Consider the following 20,660-nt stretch of genomic DNA (forward strand, 5'->3'; position numbering starts at 1 on the left):
AGTCAGAGTGGGTGGCTTAAATTCTAGTTCTATAATGAATTAAAAAGGGGGAGAGGAGGTCAGTGTGAGCTGGAAGAGTTGGGGAGGACTTTTTGAAGAAGGTTGGACCTGCCCAGGAATGAGGGATGAGTAAGATTTAGACAAACTGGGAGGGGACCTTGTGTGTGTGGTTTTTGGTGGGGGAAATAGACTGAGGGAAGGCATAGATGAGAAATGTGCCCAGGATGAGGGCGGGGAGGAAAAGGAATCCAGGGCATCAAGTAATCCCATTTACCAGCAATGGGAGCTACAGCTGACAAGATAGGTTTGGGTCCATTTATGAAGCCCTTGAATACTAGGAGAAAGAGTTTGGCTTTTGTTCATTAGATGATAGGGAAGTACCTCATGTTTCTAAGCAGGGACCTTAAAGTGATCAAAGAACTATATGAGAAAGCATTAATCTGGCAGTGATAGTTGAGCAGGACCTCTGCCTTTATTGGAACAGAGAAATCTCAGCTGAGGAAATTAACTTTACCAATTCAGGTTGGCACTTTCTCTTCAACTTATAGCATTGGTACATTGCCTGAGGAATTAAGAAGTTAAGTGAGCTGTCCAAGGTCATACCAGCAGGATATTAGAGGCAGGGTTTGAACTCAGCTATTTCTGGCTCTAAGGCCATTTCTGGTCATTATGAAACAGCTGTCTCCACATTGGGTTAGAGAGAGAGAGAGAGAGCAATATCTGTAACTTGGATTTTTGCAAATCATTGTTTATTGACTTGCGCAGCACTGGAGTTCTCCAGGCAGAGGTTACATGAAGCTGTTGTTCCTGAGGATGTCACAGAGAAGATTCCTATTTAAGCTTGGGCTAAGTGACTTCCAGAGTTCCTTCCAATACTAAGATTCTGTGAGTCTACGACATCACTGAGGGAAGCAGTGATTCAGGACCTGAGAACCAAACCAAATGAAGGAAACCTTCATTTGGGAGCTTGATGAAGAAGAGGAGACTCTCAGAGAGGCTCCTAGAAGCCAAGGGAGGCAAAGATGTTTGTGTTAAAACTGGCTCCTCGGGATGCAATCACTTCAGGAGATGGAGCAGGCACAGGTAGGAAGAGAGCCAGGTGAGTTCAGAGTCAAGGTGAGGAAGGAACCAAGAGTCAGTAATGCTGTGATTGGGCCAAATAGACTGGTGAATTTGATGATTAGAAGGTCGCTAGGAGTGACTTTGGAAAAATCAGTCTCAGTAGAGAGGTGAGGACTGGAGCCAGACTGTAAGAGATTGGGGAGTGAAATATATAGATCTATGTGGAAAGTTAGAAGTAGGAGGATATTATTTTAAAGGAAGGTGCTTTAGATAGGCAAGATCCTGAGCATATATGTAGATGAGATTTTAATATACAGAGAGGGAGAGTTTGAATAGGTTGGGACAAGAATATAGAGATAAAAAAACAGTAGATTTGTTTAGTACTAAGCACTCATGGAACCATGTTGGGAATAGCTGAGTGGGGTCAATCAGTGAAGCTCTCTGGGAAGAGGTAAAGACCACATTTTGAAGGAGAGGGCATGGACATGGGGGATCCAAGGGGAAAAGGTGCGATATTCCAGGTTAAAGAGAAATGTGAACAAAAGTTGGAAGGCAAGTGGTGGGTGGAGAATTGAGGGAATCTGACTGGTTCAAGTGGATGGTGGATACTGGGAAACAGTGGCAGATAAGACTGCAGAGGTAGTTTGGGGCCAACTTATGGAAGTCCTGGAATGCCAGGCTGAGGATTTTGGCCTTTATCCCCAGGGCCAGGTCTTGGAGCCAGGGAGTGCAGAGAAGAAGCTTGTTTGGGGAAGTGGGGCCTTGATGGGGGGGGGGGGGAGCGTTGTGTTTAGCTGGCAGGGTTATTCTGCCTGGGGGCCAGGCTGGAAACAGTGGGTGTTTGGAGAGTTTTAGTGGCTGTGGGCTTTCCCTCACACGCCCCCCCCAACCCCTTCCCCGCTAGGACATTCGTGCTGTGGGCTCCCATCCCTGGCCTGCTGGCGAGATGAAAGGAAAAAACATGCGGTTTGGTGGGAAAGGACATGGAAAAACAACTGAATTAGGAGCAAAACAAACAAACCCCTCCAGGGAGCTACACACACACACTCACGAGTGCACACATGCACACACACATACATGTGGTCACAAGCAGACCTTGTTACTTGCTCATGGAAAGAATTCCACACTGACACAGGTATCAGCCCCGTACACGGGTTCTGGACACAGGCCTGGGCCCCCACACTTACACACAGACAGCAGGGCGTGTTAACGGCCCCATACAAGTACGCCTGAGTGTGAGCACGGACGCTCACACGCATACCCCCAGGCAGACAGACTCTTCATGTACTGACAGACATACCCCTGAACATATCTCTGGGGTCATACGCTGTCTCACAACTAGCCCACGCAGTCCTGCCTTTCTTGCACACATTTGCACTACTGCACACAAACCTTCCACACTGACACTCTCAAACTCTCACGCTTGCCTTCTTTCCCTCATCGCTCCCCCCTCTCTCGCCTGGGAGGGGGGCCTCTACTCCTCAGCTGGACTCCAGCTGCACAAGAGTGGCTCCTTTTCTTCCCTTTCTTTGTTTTTCTTTCCTCCTTTCCCTTGGAGAAACCTGGTCCCTGTCAGAGAGGAAACCCAAGCCCTGTTCCCAGCCCTGGGGCCCCAGGGCCAGACAGCTTGCCGGCCATCCCCTCCTCCCCGTGGCAGGCCCACCCTTTCTCCCCACTACCCTCCTCTGCTTGGCCACGGACACGTTGTCCCCAGCTTCAAGAAGCCCCATTTGAGAGGGAAGGTGTGAGCCCCCCAGCCCTGGATGTCTTGGGTCTTTCCTAGCTAAGTTGCACTGATTGGTGAATCTCCTCACCCCACGTAACATTGGCCTAGAGTCCTGGGTCAGCCTGGGTCACCAAGAACAGATTAATCTTGTTCTGCTTGACTCCACAGGGCAAAACTAAAGTAGAATAGGCAGAGGTTTCAGAGAAATAGAATTTAGCTCTATATAAAGAAAAACTTCTTAACAGAGCAGTCCCAAAGTAGAATGAGCTACCTTAGGGGATAAGTGAGGGGAGCCAGAAGACTTTAAGCAGAGGTGAAGGTAGAGAGGGTAGAAAGTGACCTCTGAAGTTGAGCAAAAAACAGCTGTTGCCTGCTGAGGACCCCCAGACCCTGACCAATACAAGAGGAAGGAAGAATATTGGTAGCTCTTCAGACTATCTGAGCTTCCCCGTGTTCCACTACCCCCAAGGTCTTAGAACCCAGCCCCTATTCCAAGCCCCCTTCTTTTTGAGAGATGGGGAGGGGATTCTGTGACTTGATGTTGGAGACCTAAAGATTAGGTTCCTTTGCTCCATTTCCCCTGACCTTAGACTAAATTTCAGTTGAACCTTGGTGGAGGCTGGTCCAAGGGAGTTGCTGGAGAGTGAGAACTGAAGAGAGAAAGAGTGTGTGTGTGTGTGTGTGTGTGTGTGTGTGTGTGTGTGTGTGTGTGTTTGGAATGGGGGGTCGTGCTTTTATGTAATACAAGAGGAGTGTTTGGAATCACCTCTGTTATCTGCTTTGTGAATTATGTTCCCGAGTATGTGGTGGGGAGGGGGGAGGGCAGAGAATAAAAAAAAGAGTTAAGGACTCCCTCAGGGTGTCTTTCCCTGGAACTTTACCCTCAGTCCAGATTGAACTTCCAGTTCCATAAGCATATGTTCTGAGGGTCTATTAGCAGCCTCACCTCAGACCTACCCTTCTGAGATTACAATCCCCTCAGAAAATTCTGTTCTTCCTCCCCTGTCCAGATAGTAATGATTTTGATCCTCCATGTTTTTTTTAAAAAAGTTTTTGTTTTGTTTTTGTTTTTTAATCCTTGATCATACTCTTATTTTTCTTTAAGTATAGACTAGAGAACTACTTCTCACTACCTGATGGCTGTCTAAGCTCCCCTTCCCACGCAGCTATTCAACAGGGTCTATCAGTATGTATGTGTATATATATATATATTTATATATACATTTCTAGGGATAAAAAGACTATTTTTAGATTTCAGAGCATCTATTGGTAAAGACTGACACAAATCTGGGAAGAAAAGTATGGAGTCTCAGTTGACTTAGCTGCTCCAAAACTGCCAGAGGAAGGATGGGGACTCTCCTGGGTCCTCTAGGATTTGAACAGTCCAATCTTTAGGAAGTTTCTGTCTGAGGTGGGAAGACAGTCCCATTCTGGGGTGTAGCAGCCCTATCTATGAGAGAAGCAGTATGGTAGAGTGGAGAGTGTATTTGATTTGGGTCCAGGAAGAGCTGTAATGGTGGATAGAACACTGGACCTGTGCTTTTCAAACTAGGTGGCTGTCATTTAATCCCTCTTAGTCTCAGTTTCCATACCCATAAAATATGGATAATAACACTGCTACCTGTCTCAGTGGGCTATTATCAGTTCTGAAATGAAGTGATGTGTGTAAAGCACTTTGGAGACTTTGAAAGACTAGACACATCAGTTATTATTATACGAGGTAAAATCACAGTCCTACCCTTGGAGAGCCATTGGCCCTAAGGGTAGACCATGGTCCCTCCCTTTTCTGACGGACTTTAAATGGAGATATTCCGACTCCTAGGTAGAGTTGGGGAGAGGCTGAAGGCCTCCCTGATCCTGCTCCCTCCATGTCCTTTTTTTATCCTCCTTGCTGTTGCTGTCTTGGAACCTCTTCGAAGCTTCTCCCCCTTCCCTTTCCGCCTCCCTCCCCAGCCCTGCCGGGATGTACAAAGCTAGGCTCCTCATCCCAACCTCCCCGGAAGGAATTTCCTTTCTGACTGGGGCCCTTGCCAGTGCTGGCCACTTTGTCCTCTTCCCCTAGGCCCTCACATGTGGAATCACTCCCTCTGCCCCACCCAAAGCTCTTATAACCATACTTCCTGTGTCCTCCCTCCCCCTCTTCCTCACCCCAGGTCTTCTTGACCCTATCCCTGTGTCCCCCCAAGTCTTCTTGAGATTCTTCATAATTTATTCTTTCCCCAAATCTTGTTCCAAATGGCGTCTGACTGCATGAAATCCAAATTCAGGAAGGAAAGAGCATGGAACTAGAAGCTTCCTAGTTTCCTCTGAAGTCTTTGAGGGCTTCCTGGAGGGGGTGAGAATTACAGTTGTATAGTCACTTTTTCTTGAGACTAATGGCAAAATGTTGAACTGTTTTGTGACTGAGTCATCTCAGTCTCATAGGATTGCAGTTTTAGAGCTGGAAGAAACCTGAGGGATCACTTATTCTATTCCCTCCATTTGACAGCAGAGGGAACTGAGTCTGAGGGATGAATGAGATTTGCCTCTAGCCACAGCTGGGTTTCAAACCTAGGACTTCCAGTTCTAGCCCAGAATTCTTTCCATCATCCAGGACACCTGAGGCTGGCCAGCAGAGCGTGTTTGGTTCTTGCTGAAGTTTTTCTTCCCCACTTCCTCTCTCCTGCTCTACTCTGTCTGTTTGTGCCACATTTCATTAGGTGTCCTGTGAAATGGGTGGGGAGCAAAAAGAAATAATACAGCCTCTATTAATTTCCCTCTCTCATATAAGGAACCCAGGTGAGCAAAGGGTGCCTAAGTCCACAGCCCATCTCATTTGGAGAGTTGGACTTATTACAGGGCGATTTCCTCTTTCTGGATTTCTTGTCCCAAGAAGATGGGACAAGGAGAAGTTGTCCCTGGAAGAAAATCTTGGATGTTTAGGTACTGTACAACGCAGTTCACTGTGAACTACTATCCCCTCCCCCCTCCACCAGTGCTTGGGTGTCCGGGACTCAGGCTGCCAACCCCCCCACCCCCCATCCTACCTCCGCCCCTTGCGTCCCTGCCATGGGTAACTTGACCCCTGGCACATGGCCTGGCATTCCTTCATCCACATGAAAGGGAAAACTCCCAGCCTCACCAACTCACTCCTCTCTGATGTGACACCCCTCCCCCTATGCCCTCAGGATCTCAGGGCCTGGAGTGACCTCCATGGGTCATCCTTTTCTGCCCACTGTCCTCGGTTACCCAGAGGGGTTCATTCTCCCACAGGTGATCCAGGACTCCAGATTTCATAGTTCCTGGGAAATCTTTATTGATTCCCGCTTTGTATTTTTCCTGCTGCAGGGTCAGACCTGAGGACCCTATATGCATGCACATATATATGTGAGTGTATGTATTATAAATGTGTATATATATATGTATATATATACACACATACATACATACTGACAGACCCATAGACCTCTGCATACACTCATGTGCACACAGACATTCACACCTACTTCCTAAGGACAGACACATGTTTAGACATCTGGATACATGCACAAGCACACAGATACACGCTTTGCCTTAGCTCAGAGTATTGCTTCCCCTCCCCAACTCCTGTTTATTAGGTAGGTAGTACCTCTGGAGATGTTCTGGGACTCAGACTGTTGGCTAGAAAGCCCTTAGAGATCAGTGGAGCCGCCTCCACCCAAGGCACCCAAATAGTCTGGTCTCTAGGAGCCCGTCTCCCCTGTCTGTGGGGGAGGCAAGGGCTCTGGGAAGATAAATCTGGAGGAGGCCCTGAGGGGAGATCTTGAGTGGACCAGCGTTAAGGAAGGGGGAACTAAGATTAGAAAGCAAGAAAGAATTCTTCAGAGATGTGTGGGGTCAGGGAGGGGGAGAATGGAGAGTGCAATTAGGGAGGCAAGGGTGTCCTTCTTTGGGACTCTCAAAGTCAGACTGGTAGGAGAGGGCTGGGGGAGCTGGCCAGAATTAACTCCATCTGTCAGCAATCATTCTCTGCCCCCCCTCCTCCCACTAATCCCTCAATTCTCTGATTCTCCAGTTCACACCCTCAGCTCCTAGGATATTTGTGAGGTACATCACCCTGCCAGGTCATCTGATATAGCCTCTTGCAACCATCTCTCTTCTTCCCTCTCTCCCTCCTCTCTCCCTCTCTCTCTACCTCCCTTCTTCCTTACCATATTCCTTTTCCCAAAGGGCTGGGGTCCCTGGGTCCCCTCATGTCCCCCTCCTCATTCCCTCAGTAGTACCTGGAAGCCTCTCTCCTAGCCCTATTTCCCAGGTTGGTTGTGAGATGCTTGCAAAGTGCTTTGCTGGATGCACTCACAGCATAACCAGAAAAGGAGAACTCATCCTATCTCTGTCAATAGCTGTCAATGGGCTTCAGAGGGGATTCTTCCACCTGACCATTTGTGATTCCTCAACCCCAAACAGTGAAACTTTAATAGAATTTCGGGCACCTCGACAGGTGGTTAAGGAGAAACATTTTTAGGTTGGGAGTAGATATTCCTAGCATTCTTCATGTCATATTTTGCAGGTAGCTACGTTTCCTGTTGTTATGTAGGACCGTGCTGCATAATGACTTGCACAGACAGAAACATGTGCTGCTCTACCTGTGCATGCTCATATGCACCTAGTCATGCCGTGCTATTAGTTGCACACACACATAGAAACATGCAGGTACATGCATGCAAAGGGCATCCCCAAAGTCTTAGATTGGTTCACTCCGTGTATATTACATTGGTACATTTGTGTGCACATAGAATAAGAGAAAGAGGAGGGAAATGAATGCATGTATTCGGTGTTCCATTATATACAGACACGACCATACACATGTAATGTTCAGATAATGCTCTTACACATGTGGACTCATGCAAATATACACAGCGTCTGTTACACGGGGCTCAGAGTACCCCGGAGCAACATCCCTGTGTGATGGAGGAGGAACAGACATAAATTTCCAGTCTGAGAGATTTCCTAGGGAATTTGGGGGATGATGGGAGGGTGTGGTCTGTCCTGTTTCCTTTTTTCTGAGTTTTTCCAAGAGTGATGATCCCCCTCTGGATCCCTCAACCATAAATCCCTACCAGACCTCCATTCTCCTACCAGAGCCCCAACATGTGGTGGGGTTGGGCAATGTTTGTGATGGAGCAGAGGAGAAGAGAGGAGAGGAGGGGCAGGGAGTCGTTTCTTCTCTTTCTGGAAGCCCTTCCTGACTGCTCCTACTCCCAATACCGCCATCTCATACTCTGTCCTGTAATCAGCTCCCCTTACTTACCACTTACCAACATGGATGGCACATGGACACTTGTTCTTACTGCTCTTAATCTGCCTTTACCCAAATCCCTCTCAGCTCACTCCTCTAAACGTGGATAGTAGGAACCATCTTTCACTTGTTATCACCTTTGTAGGTCTTCCCCCTATTTACTCATGTATTCCTAAAACACTTCTCCCAGGGTATATCCTTTCTCTCTTCCTGTCTCTAACCCTAGCCCCTTGATTGGGAAGTCCCTTTTGCCTTTCTATCCCTTTTGCAACTGAGTTAGTTTGATTAAAGAGAATGGATGAAAGACCTTTTAGGACAACCCCCCCCCTTCTCCACCCATTGTATTCCTTCCTTCTCTGACTCCCAGTGGGGAGAGGGAGCCTGGGCAGAGAGGGCTTTGCTTACAACCCTTTTCCATGCAGCCCTATCTTTCCTTTGCTCTGGAAAATGTGGCCGGGTTGCTGACAGACAGCACATGTGGCCGGACGTTTGTAACCGATTCCCGGCCCCAGGGACTTGGGTGGAGGAGGTGGGGAGCGATGGGGGCCAGGGACAGGGAAGGAGAATTGCCCCCTAAAGTTCACAGATTAGGGGCACATATACTTTCCCTTTTATTCACATTGTTATTTATTCCTGCTGTGGTGAAATTAGGAAGAAATAAGCATGAAGGTTTGAGGCTAGATATTAGGAAGAACTTAATTACGAGGTGTGTGTGTGGGGAGAAGGGTAATGGTGGTATCAAGAGTTTTTGGTGTCCCATCTCCTCTTCTCTATTTTTTAAAAGAGCTTTTTAGAATTACCATCAAGACCTTTGGAACTCTTACATCTAACAACCCCTCAAAATTGGCAGTTGACCATAGGGACAACTTTTGGTTGAAGAACCTAAAAGAAAAAACAAGAGAGTGAGAGAGAAATAATGAATATATATATATGTGTATATATGTGTGTAATTGGGATAGTAGAGACTGCCTTTTTCCCTGAAAATCTATAGTTCAGGTGCACAGCAGGTGTGTAATACATGTTTGCTGAATGAATGAGTGTACATGATTCAGGTAAACTTCATTTAGCACATTGGAGATATATCTACATATTATATTTGCAAGACATTTTTCACATGCCACATTATATATGTGTCTATATAGACATGCACATACAATAAAATGTTTATAGGCTGTAGGTTAAGAACCGCTGCACTTGAGAAAAATCAAAGGTTCCTTCCAGCTTTGACAGTCTGGGATTCTAAGAGGGGACTTTTTCCCTGTAGGTACAGAAGGAATAAGGGACAATAAACTGTAGTTGGAGTGGTTAGGAACCAATATTGCCTGTCTTGGTGCAGAAGGGTGGTGATCGTGGCAGTGATAGTGGAGTGGCAGAGGAAATGAGACCCCTTAAAGAGAGAGAGAAACAAGTTTCCCCCCAGAAACCCTCTACCTCTTTTTCCTCTTTAAGGCCCTCCTAGAGAAAAACTCTTTAGGCTGATATGCCTGGGTCCCTTTACCTGTTCCATTCTAGCTCACATTCCAACATCTTCACTGACCATCTCCATCTTCCTTTGAATCTCAGTGTCCCTGACTTGCATATGATTTCTCCTTCCAGGGACCAGATCCTATTCTTTTAGATTCCCTGGAATCTACTACTCTCTGCCCCTGTTTTCTATCTTCTCTCTCCCCTAGGGCTTAGCCATGGTGGGCCTCAGGCTTTGGGGGATTTGGGATAGACCATAAGTCCTATAGCTAGGCCAGATGTTTGTTCCCTGTCCAGGAATCAAAGGCCAGGGGTCACTGGTTCCCTGTGAGGTGGCTAATGAGGTAACAAGGGGGCCCGTGTTCCCAGGGGAGGCAGGAGTTAAGTTTATTAGCCCCTGGAATCCAATTAATCTTCAAGGGTATGAATCTTTTGGAAGGGGCGGAGTGGGAGAGAGGGGTGTGGCTGAGCTGGGTGCAGTAGGCTAGCAGATGTTTACAACTGGTCAGACCTACTGCTGTTCTGATTCAGACCCCTTGGTCTGGTCTAGTCACACTTAATCATCAGCTATAGGAGGGATGGTGGTTAGATTGTGAAAGTGTCCTTTGCAGGTAATAGAAGCCAACCTAAAAGAATGAATTAAGTTACAAGAAAGGGAAAGAGAACCTTTTTTATTATTGTTGTTCAGTCATATCTGATTTTTCATGAACCCATTTGGGGTTTTCTAGGCAGAGATACAGGACTGATTTGCCATTTCTTTCTCCTGCTCATTTGGCAGATGAGGAAACTGAGGCAATCATGATTAAATGACTTACCTGGGGTTATGTAGCTACTAAATATCTTTGGTCAGATTTGGACTCAGGAAGACCGGTCTTCCTGACTCTGGCTTGGAACCCGTATTCACTGTTCCACCTGACTGCCCCAAAGAGAACCTAAGGAGGGTAAATATGGGGTGGATAGACTGATCTCTGGTGGCTCCTGAGATAATGGATGAGATAGTTCCTAGGAATTGCCACTTCTGATGGTGTCATCATGACTAACACCAGTCTCATCCCAGTCTGTTAATCTAGGATGTTTAAAAAACCTACAGAATGAGGGGAAGGCAGGAATTCAGGGCCGAGAATTAGGGACTAAGTCTGGAAAGTCAGGGAGCCTGGGTGATAGGATTTTATCTCTCTCCTCTCTCTTTCTCCCCCTCTCCATCTTTTCCTCCTTCCCTTTCTTCCTCTCTCCTCCCCACTTTTCTCTCCCTCTCTCCCCTTCTCTCCCTATCACCCTCTATTCCTCTGTCTCCTTCCCTTTCTCCCTTCCTCTCTCTCCTTCCTTCCCTCTCTTCTTCTTCCTCCCTCTTTCTTTCTCTCCTCTTTTACCCTCCTCTCTCCCTGTCTCTTTTCCATTTCTGCCTCTTCTCTCTTCCTCTATAACTGACTTTGAGTCACCCCTCCTCCCACCCCACCCCCACATTCTTGGTTCTTTAATGTGTACAAATCTGTTTCTGCCTATTTATATCCTTTGGCCTGGGTCTCTCTTGATCACTCTCTCATTGCTTCTTTCTGCCTTGTTTCGTCCCTTGTGTTTTTTTTTTGTCTATTTGTAGCTCCAGTTTTTCTCTCCAAGTATCTGCTTATTTCTCTTCCTAGGTCCCTGTCATTTTCTGAGTCTTGGATGGGTATCTTTCTCACTGTTTACCTCTATTTCTCTGTTTTTTTCTCATGGGCTTTCCTTCCCCTAGGCAGGATCTGCCCAGGGAAAAGAAGACAACAGGATGATTCCTGTAGTCTTTTTCTATCATACAATTCTCCCTACCTTTCTTCTAGCCATCCCTTTTTCTAAATCTTTCTAAATCTTTGAGGTCCAGCTCAGATTCCAGCTCCTTCAGGAAGCCTTCCTCGACTGTTGGAGCCACATGGCTCTCTCCCTTCTCTGGCCTCCTCAGTTACTTAGCATCTGAGCCACACACTCTCTGTCCTTGATCACACACTGTCCTGTTTTATTCTCTAATGACTTCCTGCACCTGAATCTCCTCTTCAGACTGTGAGCTCCCCAGGGTTAGGGATGGAGGCTGCTTTTTCTTTTCCCTATGAGCAGAGCCCAACCCAAGGGCTTCAGTACAAATCCTTCAGTAGGAAACTGAGGCCCAGAATGGGGGGGGGGGGCGGGACTTGCCAGAAGTCATTCAAAACTGCTGAATTTTGTTCATGCAAAACTAGGCTGTAGATGGAATTTCTACATCACCCGGCAGCCAGGAGGAAGTGATGGTAGAGCTAGGGGCATTATATTGGGGTATCAGTCTAATAATTGGGGGTGGGGTGGAGGTAAGAGTAGGCTGGAACCCAGGGAACACGGAAAATAGCAAACAGAAAAAAAAAAATCAGAGCAATAGGGCTTGGCTTTTGCTTTTGCTCTTGATCTCTGTCTTTCTCTGTTTCTCTCTTTTCTTCTCCATCTCTCTTCTCTTCTCTTCTTTTCTCTTCTCTTCTCTTCTCTTCTCTTCTCTTCTCTTCTCTTCTCTTCTCTTCTCTTCTCTTCTCTTCTCTTCTCTTCTCTTCTCTTCTCTTCTCTTCTCTTCTCTCTGTGTGTGTGTGTGTGTGTCTGTCTGTCTCTCTGTCTGTCTCTGAGGCTCAGAAAATGTAAGACCTTTTCAGGAGACCAAGGCAGATTTAGAATCAACATTCTTGCCTGGACCTGCCTCCCCCAGGAAGCCCTCCTGGGTTGTTTCCAAGACTCTCCTCTGGCTTCAGGCCCCACTTCTAGCCCCTGATGATTGATTAACTGGTAGGAAGAGTAGAGGGGCCAGGGTATCCACCCCCACCCCCCAGGGACCCACCCCAACCCCTTAGCAGCTGCCGCAGTTGTTTCATTTAGCAGGTGAACAGAGAGGAGCTTCCCCTGTGCCGGGTTTGTTGTTTTTCTTTAATTAAACATCTGGAGTTTCTGGCCAGGCTCTGGGATGCTTCATGGACCCTTTGCTGACAGGTTCCCCCTCCCTCTGAACTCCCCTCCTATAGACAGGGTCTTCCTTTCCTCCCTTTCTGCCCTGGAGGAGCCCTTGGTCTGAGGAGGGAATATCTAACTCCTGCCCTTGGGGAGTCCCTATTTTGGGGAGTTGGGAAACTCAGGCCCCCACCTTCAAGTAGCCTGTGGTCTGGGGTGGAGAGGAAGACCGTTCCTTCTCTTAAAGAGCCCCAGATCTTGGGGTTGGGAGGCAGACACGGTTTTCTCCATGAAGGAGTTGTCTGAGGGAGCTACAGAGCCTTACCCTGGGGGAACCTTGGGTGTTAGGGGAGAGATCTGGTTTCCTCTCTCTTAAGGAGCCCTTAATTTGAGTGGGGAGGAGATCTGGGCTGGGTCGTAGTCAGGATGTGCATATAAATAATCTCCAGGCCTTCACGGGGTGAGTTGAGGGGGATGGAGATGGAGCTGCAGAGGCTCTGTAGAGGTCACCTTCTTCAGCATTTCCTGTGAGGGCTGTGTGGTACAGTGCCAATACCCCCAAGTATGGAATCAAAGGACCTATGTCCTAATCGCAGCTTGGCTGCTAACTACCTGTGTCACCTTGGCAAGTTTTTTCCTTGCTCTGAGCCTCAGTTTCCTACGGAGAAATTGTGCTGGATATTTCCAAAGGTTTCTTCCGCCTCAGAATCCTATAATCTTATGACTGAAGGTGAGGAGGAATGGGGGCAGGGAAGGGACTGCACTCTCGTCCCCATCCCTCCTTGGCTGTCTTCGCTTCCCTCTGTTTCTGTCCCTCCGTCTGTCTTTCTGGCGGTCTCTGTCACTGTCTCCTCCCCCACAGCTGGGGGCTTGGCTAAACTCCAGTAACCCCATTAAGGAGGCCTCTGCCCTATTCCCTCCCCCCTCTCCCCAATCGATACAGCCGGTTCCCTTTCCGGCTTTACCCATGCATAGTGGAGCTGTCTCTGGGGAGAGGGGGTGTGTATGGAACTAGAGGAAAGGCACAACCAATTGGCCTCAGGGTGGGCACCCCCCATGAGCCGAGTACCTGGTTCCTCCTGTAAGGAAAGTTCCCATTCCCCTTCCCAGCATGGAACAGTTATGCATCAAGAGAGCTGAACACTGAAAATAACTGTGCATCAGGATTAGCGTGGATCTCTATCTGTGTAGCTAGTGAGATAGCACTATGGGGTCATAAATTTAGAGTTGAGAGGAACCTAACCTAGTTAGAAGCTAACTTGTCCAGCCAATTTATTTTACAGATGTGCAGACCAAGGCTCAGGGGGGTTGATTTGTTCAGGATCACAAAGTTAGTAAGTTTCAGAGTCAGGATTTGAACCCATCTTTCTGAGTTCCTATCCAGTACTCTAGCTACCATATCCCATTGCATTATTATGACTAGATTTTAAGTATGTGTTGGAAATAGATGTGTATTGGGATAGGAATGTATGACCATGGAAATGTATCTTGATACAAGGACAATGAGCAGAGAAATAAGCCTTGTCAGGGATAGGTTTTAGAAAGGTTCTAGGATCTGCAAAGATCCATATGAGCTATTTATCCCACTACTTCTGAGCAGTGTGAAGGAGGTGACTTCTCCTCCCTTTTACAAATCAGCAGCTCACTTGTTGGTTCTCCCAGCGTTCACTTACGACCCATTTGAAGACCAGTGCCCGGTCTGAAGGGGTGCTTTCGAGACTCATTTTGGCTAGGGGTTTGGGGATGGCTCTTGGCTCGTCAGGGGCTGGAGGAGAGAAGCTCCTTTGGAGTTCCTGGCTTTTCTCTCTTTTCTGACCCTGAATCAGACATCGTCTCCAACCAGTGGATTGTCTCTCATGATTTGTCCAGTAGCTGTTGATTCAAAGGATAGATAGGAAGAAAGAAGGCGTCCTACCCCTCCCCACTCACCTTACTTCTACCTTTGCTCTGTGTCTCAGTTTCCCTCCCTCACTTTCATCTTTATAATGAGGATAGCTGACATTTATATAGTGCTCTTTACATAATTAGCTCATCTGATTCTCAACAGCCCTTTGAGATAGGTATTATAGTAGTTTTATTATCCCCATTTTACTAATGAGGAAAATGAGGCTTAGAGAAATTAAATTCCTTGCCTAGGGTGGTATAACTGGTAAGTATTAGATGATTCAAACTCAGGGCTCTCCATCCAACCTCTCTTTTTGATTCCTTTTTTTTCTTCTCTCTTCTCTTTTTGCTGAGGCAATTGGGGTTAAGTGACTTGCTCAAGGTCACACAGCTGGGAAGTGTTAAGTGTCTGAGATCAGATTTGAACTCAGGTCCTCCTGACTTTAGGCTGGGGCTGTATCCATTGCGCCACCGAGCTGCCCCTTCCCTCTATTTTTGATAGAAAGCATACTAATAAAGGATTAAGGAAATGAGAGGTAGACGACAGCATAGAAAAGAACTGGGGTTCTCAGTGGACTCCAAGCCTGTTGTGAGCCAACTCTATGGCCAAAAAAGCTCATTCAGTCTGAGAATGCAAAAATACCCTCATGATGTTTAGGATAAGGTCAGACACATTTGGTTCCATATTTTAGGAAGGACATTGGCAAATTGGAATGTTCCAATAGGGAAATTGAGGTCCTGAAAGGAATGTTTGAAGAAGTGAGGGTTCTTAGGAGGTACACTTGTGTGATGATCTTGGTTGTCTGCTGAGCCGAAGCTTCCTGGAACTCGGCTCCCTCGTCGGCGAAATCGGGGAAGCTGGACTCCACGTCCTCTGAGTTCCCCTTCAACAAAGTCTGGAAGCCAGAGGGTAACCCTGTGATTTGACGTGTAGCACAGTGCTTGGCACCCAAAGAGAGCTTTAAAAATGCCTTTTCATTCATTTATCATGACTACACGTTTTCAGGGGGGAGTTGGATGGCTGCTTGTCTGGGATTTTTTCAGAGAAGCTCCTGTTGGATGGAACAGTCTCTGTGACCACTTCTGACTGAACACCTGGGATTCTGAGCATTGGACCAGGAGTTAGGGGTTCTGGTGCTTGGTTCTGTCACTTAATAGCTGTGTGACTCATTGGGTCTCAGTTTCCTCCTCTGTAAAAGGGGGAGAATAACCACACCTGCCTTGTTTATCTTACGGGATGTTGTTAGGGTCAGAGGAGAATATGTGTTTGATGGTGCATTGAAAAGTCTAAAAAGTACAGTATGGATGCCCCAAAGGCGAGGCAAGATCATTGACAATGCACCGGGAAGCAGGGTGGCCACTGGGGATGCAGGCAAGCACTGAGGACGGGAGGAAGGAGTGCATGGAGGCTGCAGAGACCAAGGAGCCGTTTGAAATGGGGTCTCTTTGGGAATGCCGGTTCTTCCCTCCTCTCCTCCCCCCCACTTTATTGTGGGTCCGGACACTGCTGCCACCTTGTGGCCACTTGAGTGTGGTCACTATAGAGAAATGGGTGCTGGGTGCGGGGAGAGCTGTAAGCCTCCATAGAAGCAGGGGTGTGGCAACAAGTCCCAGCATCCTCGCAGGGAGGAGGATGAGCGGCTACCTCAGGTGGATGCTGAAGGTCCGTCCCCCTCCCCCCTTTCCTTCTCTTCCCCTCAGTGCCTCCCCGAGAGCCTGTTCTCACCTGCCGCTCCAACAACTACCCCAAGGGATTCTACTGCAGCTGGCACTTGCCCGCACCCACGTTTATACCCAACACCTTCAATGTGACAGTTCTGTAAGTCGCCGCGCCTCCCATTCCCGGGAGCCAGCCTGTGAGGATGAGGGTGGGAGTGGAGGGTCGGGAGCTGGGCTCGGGGGTTTGTCCGGGAAGGCTTCCTGGAGGAGAAAGCCGAGGGTTTCTGCCTGAGAAGAAGGGGGGAGGCGTGAGGGTCCCTGAGAAACAGAGAACCTTTGTCCCCGAGGGTTTCTGCCTGAGAAGAAGGGAGGGAGAGCCGTGAGGGTCCCTGAGGAACTTTTCCGCCTCCTCTTTTTCTCCTTCTCCCCCTTCTCCTTGGGTAGACACGGCTCCAAACTGTTAGGCTGCGAGAAGGACCCGGCCCCCAAGAACCGGTGTCACATCCGATACACACACCTCTTCTCCACGGTCAAATATAAAGTCACGCTGACGGTTACCAACGCCCTGGGCCACAACTCCACCGCCATCACCTTCGACGAGTTCACTATAGGTAAGGGGGAAGCTCGGGGACAAAGACTCATTCTGGAAATTAATCTGCTCCCAAGAGTTACTGGGAGCTCCTGTGCTTATAAGCAGTGGGATCGGTCAGAATCGAGTCTTTGCTGCAGGGGAGTCTTGAACTGGCTTCTGAGAGCGACAGACGCTCGACAGGATAGAGAAACGTGTTGGTTTGATTTGAGACATAAACGTCTGTCTTACCATGAGCTCACACGTGCCTTCTATACTTAGACTCCTTGGTGGGGAAGCTGGTGGCTTCTCTAGCTTTCCCCAGTTTGAGTTGCCTTAATTTCCCAAAGGCAGGTAATTAACTGCCCATTATCTCCTTTAGCTGGTGAAATCATTACTTCCATCATTAACAGCCTCCTGCTCCAACACACTCAATAAACACCAGTGCCCTCTGGAACAGCCACCCACCAGGTTTTTCTTGAGAATAGAGAGGACCACGATTGAGCTCCCTCTCTGAAAGCACCAGTTGAACAAAGCTTGGAAATGAGGCTATCTGGGTCCTGTCATAAAGTAATCCTCCTTCTGTTTGTGTCTCATCTATCATTAAAGGAGGGCTCCCACCGGGGGAACCTCCCAGGATGCACTTCAGGAAGTCCTCCTTGTGAGGAACCCAGCCTGACTGCCAAGATCCTCTCTGTGTTCCTTTAGGGATTCTCTAAACTTCAGAACCCTGGACCTGTCCTCATCCCAAGGAGCACCCAGATTACACTCCTTCATTGTCCCTATATTTGATTTGTCAGCTGGTTCCACCAGAGTTTTCTGGGGACTGTTCCCCATTCCCAGGGTTGAGGATCTCCACCGAAGGGCTATTCCACAGGTTTTCCCCCATACTCCCTGGCAAAGGAGAGATATGACTGGGGCGTGGGGGTGATGGACTGTGCCTTCATTTACCTGGTCTGGATTTCTCAGTAACCCAGTGAAAACTGGACTTGCAGCAGATGCCAGACACATCTCCTCTCAGACTGGGTGAGTGGGTATGCAGAAGGGCAGAAGCCACATCTCCCCTCAAATTGGGGGGATCCTTGGAGGTAAAAGCCATGTCTTCATTCAGATGACCCATTAAGGTTTTCGGGTGTGTTGCTGATGAACTGCCCTAGTAAAGATGACCAGTTCTCAAGCTCTCACTCCTACAGATGTTCAAAATTGTCTTATGCTCTCTCCTCTGCTGACCTCAAGGAGCTGCTGCTATATCCTTTCGAGAATCCTGAACCTGACTGTATTGGGGGTGGGAGGAAGAGTGGAGGTGCTGGATGAAGGCAGAGACCAGGGCTATTATGCAGAACAGCTGCAGCCCCCGCCCCCAACCCCAGCCCCTTCCACCCAACTTAATGGCTTCCTTAAGTTTCGGGTGATGAATGAGGTGTCAGAGCAAGAGACAGGGCTGGGATAGGCGCCTCTCCTACCCCTCCCTGGCCTCCTCACTCCAGACCTCCTCTGTCTCCCCTGGGCTCCCCTCCCCCATCCTGTCTTGTCCCTCCCAGATCCCCCTCCTTAGCCTCCTCCTATCCTGACCCTAATGCACCCCCACCCCTTCCGAACTGTCCCATTCCTTCCATAGGTCTTCCCTTTATCCCAGTCCCCTTTCTTCCGCACTCAGACCAGTCTCTTCCAGCCATCCTTCTGCCTTCTTCCCTGTGGATGCTAGGGCTTTCACTTTTCCCTCAGCCTCCTCCCGGTTTGTGTATCCCCACCCAGGGCTCTGTGAGGCTCCCTTCATCCATCCCTATCCTCTTACTACCTCTTGGTCTTCTGGCCTGTCCTCCCCTCTTCAGACCCTTTCTCTTTTCAACCTTCCTCACTCTTTGATCTTTTCTCTTTCCCAATCTGCTCTCGGCCTCATCCCATCCAATTACCTCGCGGACCAGAGATCCCTCTGATTTAGCCCCTGAACTCTCAAATCCTGGCATCAGGCCTAGAGTCAGAACCCATTTTAAGGCAAAATAGACCTCGGTCCTTGGCCACCTTGATGGTCCGAGGCCAGACGGACAGTCACCCTAGGGACTGTGGAAGGGATTAAAGACCACAGGTGATATTCTTTGGGTTATTTTACAAAGGCCTGATGGGGGTAAAATCCCCATTCCCTCCCCTCGCCAAGTCTGATGCCGACTTAGTAGTATATTCTTTAGAGTGGGAAGGTGTAGGTGCCGTCCTGCCTGGCCAATGGGTAAGACCTGTGAAGACTGGTGGGGCTGAGTAACTTCCCTGGAGTGGGAACTGGCGGTAACAGTGAGGATGGGGATGATGGACAAAGTTGATGATGATGTCAGCAGGAGTTTTTTTCCCCCAATCAGTGAAACCAGATCCTCCAGAGAACGTTGTGGCCCGGCCTGTACCGAGCAGCCCTCGGCGACTAGAGGTGACCTGGCAGACGCCCTCTTCCTGGCCCGATCCGGAATCATTCCCTCTCAAGTTCTTCCTCCGATACCGGCCGCTGATCCTTGACCAGTGGCAACATGTAAGTCTAGCTCTACCCTTGGGGGCAGCTCGGTGGCAGCTTGTGAAAGCACAGCTATTCCGGAGGAACACAGAGCTGCCTGCTTCCAGAAGACAAATCTTCACAGGGCCTGGAGGCTTCTATGGCTTCTTTTCAGGAACCCATATTGTTAAGGTCTTTCCAAGCCCATAACCCCTCATTGTAATTTTATTATGGTTTCTTTTTTCTCTCCTTCTATGGGAAAGACATGAAATGAGGAGAGGGAGAGACATTTCTTTGAAAGGAAGAGAAACTGAGGAAGGGAGGTCAAGCTCCTAGCGAGGCTAGAACTCAGATCCCTGTTGCCCATTATTTAACTCGTTTCTTGTTCCTTCCCAGACTGAGTAGTTTATGGGACAAAGGATGAGAACTAGGAACTGATTAACCTTCTTTCTCTTCAATCTTAACCTCACTCTCTTTAAAAAAAAGGGGGGGAGAAGAGGTATTAACTTGCTTCTTTCTTTTTGTTGCCATGGAAGGGAGAACAGCAGGGTTAGTGGGGACCACCCTAAGACTGGGATCCAGGACCCCAGGGTCCTAATCCTTGTCCCATCAGTAACTCTTTGTGTAATCTTCAATGATACATTTCCTTTTCCTGGGCCTCTGTTTCTTTATCTGTAAAATGAAGAGATTGAATTTAAGTGATCTCTTAGGTTCCTTCCAGCTCATACATTCAGTGACTCAAAAACAGTCAACAAATATTTGCAGAGCACTTCCTGTGTGCCTAGCCCTGGGCCTGGCTGGGCTGTGAAGGAGACAGGAGAAGGAATAGATACAGGCCTTTAGGAGGTCATTGTCTGGTTGGGGAGATGACTTACACACACGAGACAATTAGAAGTCAACTCAAGAAAGTATGTGATAACTAGAAACTGCAGCTTTGGCTGTAGGAAGGGCAATTGGTTGAGGTCAAGGAGGTGAGACAGGAGCTGAGACCTGAAAAGTTGGCAGAATTCTGATCGGAGGAAGAGAGATGAGGAAGATGGGGGTCCCAGGTAGGGGGAGCTGAGTGAGCAAAAACAAGAGTGATGTGTGTGTGTGTGTGTGTGTGTGTGTGTGTGTTGGGGGTAGATCTGGTTGGGGGGAGAGGGGCTGTTCAAATGTGTGGTGGGGGTGGGAAGTGGCCCAGGGTAGGGGGGGTCAGGGGGAAGCAGGACAGCTGTGCTCTGAATTTTCTGGCTACCACCCGGGCCGCTGGGACGTGCGCTCAGCCGTGCCTTGCTGTGTCCAGGCTGAATGCGCCGCCCTCCCTTTTCCCCAATCCAAGGAATATAGCCTGCAATTCACATCATTTCGGGGCAAATGCACATCTGTATTTCTTTTGACATCATATCCAGTCCTGAGGAAACAGAGAACAGAGAAAACACACACACACACATACACACTCACACACACACACACACACACACACGACACAAGAGAGAAGAAAGACGTTCTTCCCTAATCCCCTATTCCTGGGGAAAAAGGGAATCGTTTTTCCATATTTTTATCCTGGGAAGCACTCACTCAGATGGAAAGGAATTTAAGTGGGTTGGAGCAAAGGATCCATCACACCCTGAGATCCTGAGTGCAAATT

The 20,660-nt window shown here is 48.3% G+C and overlaps 2 protein-coding genes across 3 annotated transcripts in view; both read left to right on the forward strand.

Moving 5' to 3' along the window:
* DCTN3 (dynactin subunit 3) overlaps positions 1–20,660 on the forward strand; it is a 217,646-nt gene that overhangs the window by 143,096 nt on the left and 53,890 nt on the right. The window lies entirely within an intron of this gene.
* Positions 1–20,660, forward strand: part of CNTFR (ciliary neurotrophic factor receptor) — a 95,642-nt gene that overhangs the window by 63,221 nt on the left and 11,761 nt on the right. For both annotated transcript variants that reach the window (XM_051965792.1, XM_051965800.1), the window contains 3 exons: positions 16,029–16,146; positions 16,431–16,597; positions 18,906–19,069. In XM_051965792.1, coding sequence (XP_051821752.1) covers positions 16,029–16,146; positions 16,431–16,597; positions 18,906–19,069 — 449 coding nt within the window. The remainder of the gene's footprint in view (positions 1–16,028; positions 16,147–16,430; positions 16,598–18,905; positions 19,070–20,660) is intronic.

The sequence above is a fragment of the Antechinus flavipes genome, chromosome 1 (genome assembly GCF_016432865.1).
Source record: "Antechinus flavipes isolate AdamAnt ecotype Samford, QLD, Australia chromosome 1, AdamAnt_v2, whole genome shotgun sequence".
Classification (NCBI taxonomy): domain Eukaryota; kingdom Metazoa; phylum Chordata; class Mammalia; order Dasyuromorphia; family Dasyuridae; genus Antechinus; species Antechinus flavipes.